Source organism: Bolinopsis microptera, chromosome 11 (assembly GCF_026151205.1).
Source record: "Bolinopsis microptera isolate Bmic1 chromosome 11, MBARI_Bmic_1.0, whole genome shotgun sequence".
NCBI lineage: Eukaryota > Metazoa > Ctenophora > Tentaculata > Lobata > Bolinopsidae > Bolinopsis > Bolinopsis microptera.
The window spans coordinates 11430529-11440333 of record NC_087082.1 but is presented as its reverse complement, the minus strand read 5'-3'; the positions used below and the strand labels follow the sequence as shown (position 1 = coordinate 11440333).

General features: G+C 36.5%; 3 protein-coding genes across 4 annotated transcripts in view; 2 read left to right on the top strand and 1 right to left on the bottom strand.

Annotated features, from left to right (window-relative positions):
* The window catches only part of LOC134822799 (protein ABHD13-like), a 948842-nt gene that overhangs the window by 295244 nt on the left and 643793 nt on the right, over positions 1-9805 (top strand). The window lies entirely within an intron of this gene.
* On the top strand, positions 2330-6899 carry LOC134822542 (pyrroline-5-carboxylate reductase 1, mitochondrial-like). The gene is made up of 8 exons (XM_063833650.1): positions 2330-3394; positions 3522-3586; positions 3738-3917; positions 4104-4188; positions 4327-4454; positions 4700-4792; positions 5322-5366; positions 6479-6899. The coding sequence occupies exons 1-8, from the start codon at positions 3325-3327 to the stop codon at positions 6620-6622; spliced, it is 810 nt and encodes a 269-aa protein (XP_063689720.1). The 5' UTR covers positions 2330-3324; the 3' UTR covers positions 6623-6899.
* LOC134822665 (putative leucine-rich repeat-containing protein DDB_G0290503) overlaps positions 8175-9805 on the bottom strand; it is a 30410-nt gene continuing 28779 nt past the window's right edge. The window contains exons 15-17 of one of the 2 annotated variants that reach the window (XM_063833855.1): positions 9643-9763; positions 9159-9245; positions 8175-9015 (exon numbers count right to left, since the gene is read on the bottom strand). In XM_063833855.1, the coding sequence (XP_063689925.1) occupies positions 8746-9015; positions 9159-9245; positions 9643-9763 (478 nt within the window). In that variant the 3' untranslated portion in view covers positions 8175-8745. The remainder of the gene's footprint in view (positions 9016-9158; positions 9246-9642; positions 9764-9805) is intronic. The other variant, XM_063833856.1, reaches the window with a different exon arrangement.

Here is a 9805-nt window from a genome sequence, read left to right as displayed (position 1 = left end):
TCGCTCGAAAGTCTATCCTTAACATTGCTAATACTTATAAAGCAACTCCTCCAATATAAAGCTGCAAACTCCGCAGTTAGCCTGATATAACGAGCTAAATTAGGAGACGTCTGTGCGGGTTATTGAACGGAGAGGTGTCCTAATTTCCTGGTTCTTAAGACCTTAATTTGCCACGTGGTCACAAGTTTCAGTTTTAGTGATAGACTGAACCAGATTAGCTGATATTACTATAAGCAATTAACTGCCAGTCGGTCATTTGATGTGTAGTGCTTGGTTGAAGTTACGTTTTGTAAATATCAGTAATAAATGAGCTATATCAATGACAATATGTGTAACACTTTTGTTTCGTTAAGTTGCTTTCTTTGCCTTTTATTCGCATAACAATAATCAACATTGTGATTGCAATTGAATAATAGACGATGTATATAATAATATTAATAATTTGCGTCGTCGTATTCAGCGTTTGGCGTTATCATTATCAATGTGATGTCAATTTATCTAGCATATTTCATATTATTGATTATAACGATTAAAACTATGGCACTAATTTGACATGTTCAATTGTAAATGCAAACTGAAACTGAACATGAAAGGTATTGCATATATATTGTGTTTAAGATTTGAAACGGTAACGTTACTTGTTATTTTCTTTTTGATGGATGATACTCTTCTAAATTTGTTCTAAGTAGCGCGTGCCGCTTTGTTCGTGCACGAGGTGCACGAACATTTGAGCAACGATCAGGTTGTTTATTGTTCATAAAGAATTCCCTGCGATTTCTATGCACTCAGAGCTGAGTTGCGATTCTTCTGTGATTAACTTATTGTATCATGTCTTGAATGACGATGTCAACCCTTCCAAATCGTCGATGCTGGATGCGAAGCAGAAACAAAAAAAAATAGTTCACGTTGAATCGGCCGGCAAATTCCTTCAATGGTACGGTATGTCAAATTTCAATATACATTATTGTATTGGAAAGAGCAGTGAAATAACAAACAATTGCAACAAAAATGAAATTATTTAGAGTGTCATGTGTTTAAATATTATAAAAAAACACGTTTGCACGTGCGAATATATGCGATAATTGCATGTACGTGGGAAAATAGCCTAATTTCAAAATCAATATTGCGAATCCCCGTTAGGAGGGTGCTGCGACAGTAATTTTGCTGCAAGTGCAATGAGTCGATTTTTGAGTTTGTCATGTATGTACTCGAAGTTAAGTACTGCGTGCTTGCCACATGCGCTGCCAGCTGCCAGCAACGAAGCATGGCACTCGCCGCGCCACTCAGGCACAATTCACAAAGGTCAAAGCTTTGAAGTATATAGTAGCACGCGCCGGGTCAGTTCATTAACAATACTGAATACACAATACATCATACATACAATTAAATCATAACTTGACGGATGTTACTCGTCTAAATTTCTTCGAAGTAGCGCGCGCCGCTTTCTTCTCGAAATGGCCCGATGGAACGAGCTACAAAGTAGCGCGCGCCGGGCCAAATCATTAACAATGGTCAAATCATAACTGGCGCCGCGGACAATTCTCTCTCCGCACCGAATCTTAAAAATTATTTGTTAACTGCATGTAACAATTTAAAACATGAAACTTAAAGAATTAAATTGATTGACGATGTTGTAAACAAATAATATTATAATACTAGTCGTCTAATTTTCAATTTTGTTCCAAATTAGTAGCGCGCGCCGCGCCACTAAAATTTCTTTTAGGTCAAATTTGTAGGTTTATAACTAACCAAAACGCGCGCCGATCAGTTAATATAAACTCGTTGACGGTCTAATTTGATTGAAAAATTTTTCACAAATATCACCTGCGCAGTTAAGCTCAAATTAGCGCGCGCCGGGTCAGTCCATGCCATTAACAATGCAATGGACAATGATTGATGATATGATTTTGCAATCCTTCACAGTTCGTAGGGCCGGCCAGGCCATTTCATTGTGCCTTGTTGCTTGCATGGCAAGCATGGCAATGGCTAATAAACATTGCATTAGTAAACCCTGCCATAGTCAGTTGAAAGTCTGATAGCATATGTTCCGTTTGATTTGACCAAACTAATGCCTTTCATTGCTTTATTACACAGTAGTTATATATATATCTTTTGAATGTTCTATTGTTACATGTTATGTTGGTGAATTCTGCATGTGCTATTAATTGGCTTCAGTTGACATTTGAGGACACCAAGTGACTAGTTTTTAATTAATATAATAAGTGAGTTCCATTTGGTCTGGTATAGTAGTTTCATAATAAGGGAACACTTAGAATTGCTCATGATACATTGTGCATTGTTATAAAGTAAAGTAAAGTAAAGTAAAATGTATGACATCACATTATCACACATGTCTACAAAATATCATCGCACTATGTGAAAAAATATATAATAAATACTTCCCCACCAACATTGATTATTTATCAAATACAATTTTTTTTAAAAGTATCAAAAACATTATTCTATTTTAAAAACTTCCCAGTGGAATAAAGATCTACAAAACGCTTCTTTGCCACATAAGGATGTGACTTCAAAACCGAATTGCGAATATTAATAGCACTGACGTGTAGATATTTGTAGAAACATTTTGTGAAAAGACATTTCTTGCCTTATGGAAACCGTTTCTTTTCTGGAAACCCCTTCTTCTTTTATGGAAACCCCTTCCTTTCATCGAAACCTCTTCTTTTCTAAGCCCCTTCTTTTCTAATATAAACCCCTTATTTTCTAAAATGCTGAATTTTTAGCCTGAGCATTGTATATCCGATTCAGTTTTTATACACATTTATTATATATACTCAAAATAATCGAAAGAGGGTGTGGTAATCATGCAACATAAGTGGATTGCCATATGGAAACTACTTATACAGTCACACAATTCTTTTTAATTGAAAGGTCCATCCGGGCAGAAGCCCAGAGACAGAAAGGCATAAAGACATAGGCAGTAGCCTAGATTTGCCCTCAAAAACGTGAAATTCCTCTAGCTAGCACATTGACTTCATCCCAACTTCGCAGTTGTTTTACGTCCCGATTCGCAAAGAGGCCGCTCACTTGTGCTAGCTTGTGCGCAACTTATACCTGACATACTTGAAATAGCTTATATATACAAGCACCTAATTTACACTACTACCCTTATTTGTAGCCATTAGAGCAAACACAGCGATCCTTGCAGAAGAAATGCCACTTCATATCGATCTATTGTTTGGTGGGATGAGTAAATCTGTGCTTACACTCCTAACCATTAAACTAATTATGTATTTATCTATTGAAAGTGACACTCAGATATAAATAGAAATTTGATCAGGAGTAACTTCTAATAGAGTTATCATGACTACGATTGGGTTCATAGGAGCAGGAAAGGTTACCCAGGCCTTAACGAAAGGACTTCTTTCTTCAGGTAAAAACCTAATTATTGTATTGGTTATTTTAGGATCCTACTATCATATTCGTTTTCTCATGAAAAACATGTTAGCGCTAGGAAACTAGATTTGGGAAATTGAAATTGAAGCCTGTAACTTTTTCAGGTGCAGTAACTCCATCTCGTATCTATGCAAGTTCAAAGACTGAAGTATCCCTTCAAAAACTTAAGGTTTAACTTTCAAAACATTCAATCGCCTTTTGAAATCCTCAAATTATTGTCATGTATGCATTTCCATTAGGGAAAACCAAATTTTGATCAAATTGCAAATTATTGTTTCTATAATTCAGTTAAATAATGACAAATAATCCCATGGTTTCAGGTGTTTGGTGTGAACACGTGTCTGGATAACTTGTGGACTGTGAAGAACAGCAACATAACCATACTGGCTGTCAAGCCTCTTGTTTTCCCCAAAGTACTTCACGAGATAGCCCCCGCTGTCGGACCCGATAATGTGATCGTTTCTCTGGCAGCAGGTGTCACCATTGACTCTATACAACAGGTAAAGAGGCTAAATGTGTCATCCAAATGCAATGATTCGAATTTTAATTCTGTTCCAGATCTTTCTTCTCTTGCAATCTATGTTTGCCTAACAAGGTAAATTTAAAAACTCCATCAGCTTTAAATAGTATTTTACTAATATTTTTGATATTGCTATGATTTGACCCCTCTGACCTCTCCCCCACAGAGATTACCTCACCACGCTAAAGTAGTACGAGCCATGTTGAACACTGCAGTCCAGATAAGAGACGGAGCTATCTCTTACTCTACTGGTAACTACATAACCTTTATCAGCTTTGTTAGACTTGATGACTCACTTGATCTGAAAGTTATTGTCATCAGTTACACTACATGACGCAAACCCAGTCCTCATCATCACGTGAATCAAACTAACCAATCCTTAATCTCAGGTAAGAACGTGGAAGACTCTGACCAGGAACTGGTACACAGGTTGTTCTCTTCAGTTGGGTTAACATTGGAGGCAGAGGAGAAACATTTGGACGCTATTGTGGGTCTCAGTGGTAGTGCTCCAGCCTATGTGAGTTAGAGATGACCCAGTATTTAGTGGCGCCAATGGTAATGGCGATTTTTTGTTGTTGAGAATTTTGTTCGAACAAAATAAAAGGCTTAAAAGCAATTTAACATTAGAGATAATTTTCAACGATCAACGATTCAAATAATTTGATTTTGATATTAAGGATTGAAATCTTGCATTGTGAAATAAAAATCTGGCAAGAAATTATTGTACCGATTTAGGAATCAAACCCTACTTCATTTCCACAGTTTTACTTGATACTGGAGGCACTGAGTGACGCCGGTGTGAGACATGGCCTCAGTAGAGACGTTTCTACAAGACACGCTAGTCAGGCTATGCTGGTAAGTCTTCTTTAGTCCTTTGTTTTTATTGTCAGAAGATTTGGGCTTATTTAATATATCTTCTTTTAGGTCAGGGTCGTTGAATGCAGATTTGATTTTGATATTTGCTTTTTGACATTTTGCTAAATTTTATTTATTATAACTAAAGAAACCTCTGCTTGTAGCACACTTAGTACGAAACAAGATTCGCAATTGATTTACCTCAATACTTAGGGTGCCGCTAGAATGGTACTTGGAACTAATCCAAGGCAGGGTTCCAAATCCAAGCCTCCTGAAGTTAGAAGCCCATTTAAGGTAGAGGGTTGCTATTTCCTTATAAGGAGATAGTAACACGGTATTATATTGCTGTGCTAAATGTAAGTTTGTGTGCTACAAGCAGAGGTGAACTAGTCTGGCTGCCTTCAGATCCTTGATGAGAGTATGCCAAAACCCAGCATAATGTGCAGATTCTCATTGTGATCTACTGAAAACAGTTAGCTCAGTTCAGTCCTCTTCTAAGTTATTGCACGTGCTGATTGTCAATGTTCAGGGTGCTGCGCGTATGGTGCTGGAGTCAGGGAGACATCCAGGAGAGGTGAGTCACGGGTAACACTCAGATCCCAAAGATAACAACGTTGTGACGCTTTTATTGTGAATTATTTACAATTTCAATTAAGAAAGTCCGGAAAGAAGAAAATTATGTGTAGAGTTTGATTATCAATCAGAAACTACCAATAATATCGTAATGACATTGATACGTATATAAGACTTGTCCAGGTTTCTGCATATTGTGGGGACCGGACACTCTACTCACATCCGTTTTGAACAAAGTTAATGGTTGCAGTAAGGGTTTGGGATAGTGTTGGGAGTAAGGATAGGGTTGGTTAGCTATGGGTGTTACATTTGCGAAGAGTGGGTGAAACATTGGATTTTCAAGTGAATCTTACAAATCTACACGTGACTGACTAATGAAAGAGGCCGCAGTAAAATGTTAATTCTGCTGTCTGCAGTTGCTAACTTCCTTAAACCTAATGTTTATGTCATTACCAAGTTGGTAATATGGAAACATTACGCTTGATTTGTCATGACCAAAATAATCACACTTGTCACTTCATGGCAGTTGGCTAGTATAAAAATCCGTTACCGGCTCAGATTACTTATTAGGTTTTCCACTGTATACTCGACAATTTCATCAGCTCTCAGCCTAACACTGGGGTGTAACTATAATATCACGTCATCCATTTTATAGGCGTGATATGTACGCGTGTAATCCAATAGCAGATTTATTCTGTGTAACGATAACTTTTGGAGTACATACCTCTAGATTCTGGAGAATACACTCAGCACACTGCAGTCTTCCTTTGTGTCAACCACACGTCATGTATATGTACAAATTGCACTGTAAACTAAATACATACTCTATTCAGTGTATTATTATTAATTATACAAATTAGCCGCCATGTTTTGGTGACCTCAGGGGAAATTAATAGGAGGCTTTTCAGTGGCGGGGGGGGGGGGGGGGTGGCGCCATCTTAGGGGGGCGCCAAATCGTCGTTTAAATGTGGGACAATTTTAACTGAGGTACTGGGGGGGGGGGGGATCAACAGGCAACGTTACGCCACTGATGCTTTTCTAAATCGTGCTTTTTAATTGCAATCACCAATGAGGGCCATTAATAATTCTAAAACCATTTACATTTCTCCTTAGTTGAAAGACGAGGTTTGTTCTCCAGGAGGTGTCACTATCGATGCTATCTATTCGATGGAAAAAGCCGGCGTACGTGCTGCAATGATGGACGCAGTGGACGCGTGCATAAAACGAAACTACGAGTTAGCTCGGTTAAATCAATAACTTTAGGGAACCGGGAAACATTGCTGGGATTAGAGTAAAAGGACTAGACTGCAGACTGCACTTGTTATTATGACTACAGGTCTTTATAGTTTACTTATTACTGAAAGTAATTGATGTTGTGTGCCAATTGCTGAAGATTGCATATTACTATATTTATTTTTATTTTTATTTTGGTCGGAAAGGCGAGTAATAAATACTTATGGATTGTTTGTATCTTTCTGCTCTTTAGTTTGATTTTAATTTATTGACAGGGTAGTCTCAGATAGGCGATTTATTATTATAATGTTAGTGCTTATTTTAGGAAAGCATTTATTTAAAATATCACTACATTGATTGCATCTATCGGTAACTAACCAACACTTCTTAGGCAATTATTTAATAGAGTTTTGATACATATTTTAATGAACAAATACTATTTAAAATATTTACGAATGGTATTATCTTCTGATTTGATCGAGGAAACGTTGGGTGTTTGAACCAAGTACCTACTTATTGTCTCGATATGTGGTAGTACGGTAAAACTTTGACATCAATTTAAGACTCTCAATTGTGTTATAACAAAGTTGTTGACCAAATTCCTATTTGCAAAGTGAATCGAATAATATCAGTTTGCAAATAGGAATTTGGCATATATGAAGAATACTGCTTTCTTATTGTACCAATTGCTGGCTGAATGTGAAAATTATACAGTTTCTTTTCGAAATTGGACTATGTTTAAATGGTTTAAACAAATTATTCTTAAAATGTTTCTTTATTTTCCAAACAAGCCCGTCGGCTACTGTGACAACTGACAATCGAAACATAAACATACATGCATCTCTTAATGAAAAACCACATTATTTATATTGTAAAACCGGAAGTTCGAATAATTAAGTGATATGACCGAGCATGATGAATCAGATTTTAATGCCGATATTCTATCAAAAGGCAGCTTAAATCTGCAATGAATGGACCAATTCTTGGACGCTGATTTCGAATTAATTCCACTTTTCACCCGTGACATTCCCATATTCGAAAATATTTAAAATTTAGGCCTATAGTTCGGATATGTTTGCTTCAGAGTTTTTATATCCGTTAGATCCACATACAGAACGAGTTAAAGTAAATCACATACAGTAAACATATAGTGACTAATCATTAACTTGATATGACAGCATATTATGCGTTGGCTCGTCGATTTTTAGCTCGTGTATGCTGCTACGTGGAATGCGATTATAGACACCGGGAGATGAATTTTAGCTGAACGCGGTGATTGATTCAAATTTTAAAATGAAAAGTATGATATCGTTATCGCACAAACATGCGTTCCTGTGAGCGCGCAGCACGTAATTGTAGAATAGAGGCCAGGGTCACTGGTCAGCATCCAAGAAGCCCAACCCAATACAGTTCGTACACCAGTCTGCGGACTACTTATTGCGTCTATATTATTATTCTTATATCATTTTGCAACTTGATTAAAAGGCTCCGTTATCATTGACACAATTTAATCTCTGTATTTTCAATACACTTTATTTGAGTATCGATATATAATAGCAAATTAAGAGCACATATATTTCTTTTCAGAATCTGAAATAAAATTGGTTTGTACATTGTACATTGCACAATCACATTGATAAAATCTGATGATGAGTAACATGCTGGGACTACAATAATGTTACACACGATATATATTTACAGTCTGAAATAAAATCTTATCATCTACATTAAGCTATTAAGACTAAAGTTGAAATAATTTCAACAAAAAAGTTTAGTCATAATACATAATAATTGGTAGTGACTAATAAACTGACAGTGACTGAAATAAATATAAGTTTTAACGATGTAACAACACTATAGTACTAGTACTAGTATAAATTCATTGAATAAGAATACAGATCAGCGACCGCTCGCTAAAAGTAAAAATTAAACTAAAAAGAAAAAATCGATTACAAACAATCTAGAGGCTCTAAAATTATTTCCTTCGATGACAACGGATGTCAAAAACGTAGCTCTAATAATTAAAAACATACTTGGCCGTATGTTCAGTTCTACGAAATCTGTCAAGGATCTACCCTACCTCATGATTAATAAATTATCTACAAAATACAATCTACTTGATCGAATAAAGAAGTTCGCTTAAAATTCTAAAGCTGCTCTGGAATAAGTATTACGGAGTTATTATCAGGTGTTTCAGCAGGTTTGGGTGGGCTGGGAGGTGTAATTATCGGTAATTTGGGCTGAATTGAGGGACTGTTTTCCGGTGATTTTAAAGGCGGACCGGCCGCTGGTTTTGGAGACTGGTGATTCGGGGTTTTGGATTTCTGTAGTTTATTGATAAGATCCTTGGCACCTTCAACTTCGTCAATGAGAGTGGCGATCTGATCTCCAACTGTTGAATCTGTTAACTCTTTCAACTGTAAAAATATGGTTACTAAAATTTAATAATCTAATCTTCTAATCTATTTCGACGACTAGACGGTTTCCCCTATAAAAGAGTAATAGTGACTTTAATATATATTGGAACGTGATCAATAATCACTGATGTTATAAAACGTACCTGGTTTTGGATAGCTTCCACCTGATCGCTCAGATTTTTCAAAGATTCCTCGCAATTAGCCTCAATAATTGTCATCTTCTCTTCGACCTAACAAAAAAGTTAACAAACTAGACGTTCAATTTGGCATTGATAGATTCAAAAATTATGTTTTCATTACAAATGTATTGGGGGTAGCACCGTCGCGAACTCAACGTCGTAGACCTTTATGATGTTTTAGAATAAAAAGGGCGGGATGTTGTTAACAAAATAGCATGACGAGATATTTTGCAATCCCCACCATGAATTGCAGAGGGAAAACCCATATCATTGAAACAAACGGCGACAACGCCCTCACAATCTACATATAATTATAAATATAAGATCACTTCAAAGATTGTCATCAACCACGTCACAGACAATTCTAATGGAGGAAACACTTTAATATCATATAAAAAATGTCACAATATCACTGATCACTGATGAAGGTACAACTCATCACATATACCTCATATACATTATTGTTAGAGCTTGAGAGTTCGCTGCGAATAGTGTTCATCTCTTTCTCGTGGGATAGTTTGTCTTGTTTGACTGCGATCTCAGCGTGTATCGTGCTTAGATCACTTTTCCTATGCAGAACAAAACAGTATAGTATAGTAATCAGGACTAAT

Excerpts from the sequence above, each read along its gene's own strand:
- LOC134822542 (XM_063833650.1), top strand. The coding sequence starts at position 3,325 with ATGACTACGATTGGGTTCATAGGAGCAGGAAAGGTTACCCAGGCCTTA. Across the intron at positions 4,455-4,699 it reads GTGGTAGTGCTCCAGCCTAT|TTTTACTTGATACTGGAGGC; the intron begins GTGAGTTAGAGA and ends TCATTTCCACAG. Across the intron at positions 5,367-6,478 it reads CAGGGAGACATCCAGGAGAG|TTGAAAGACGAGGTTTGTTC; the intron begins GTGAGTCACGGG and ends ATTTCTCCTTAG.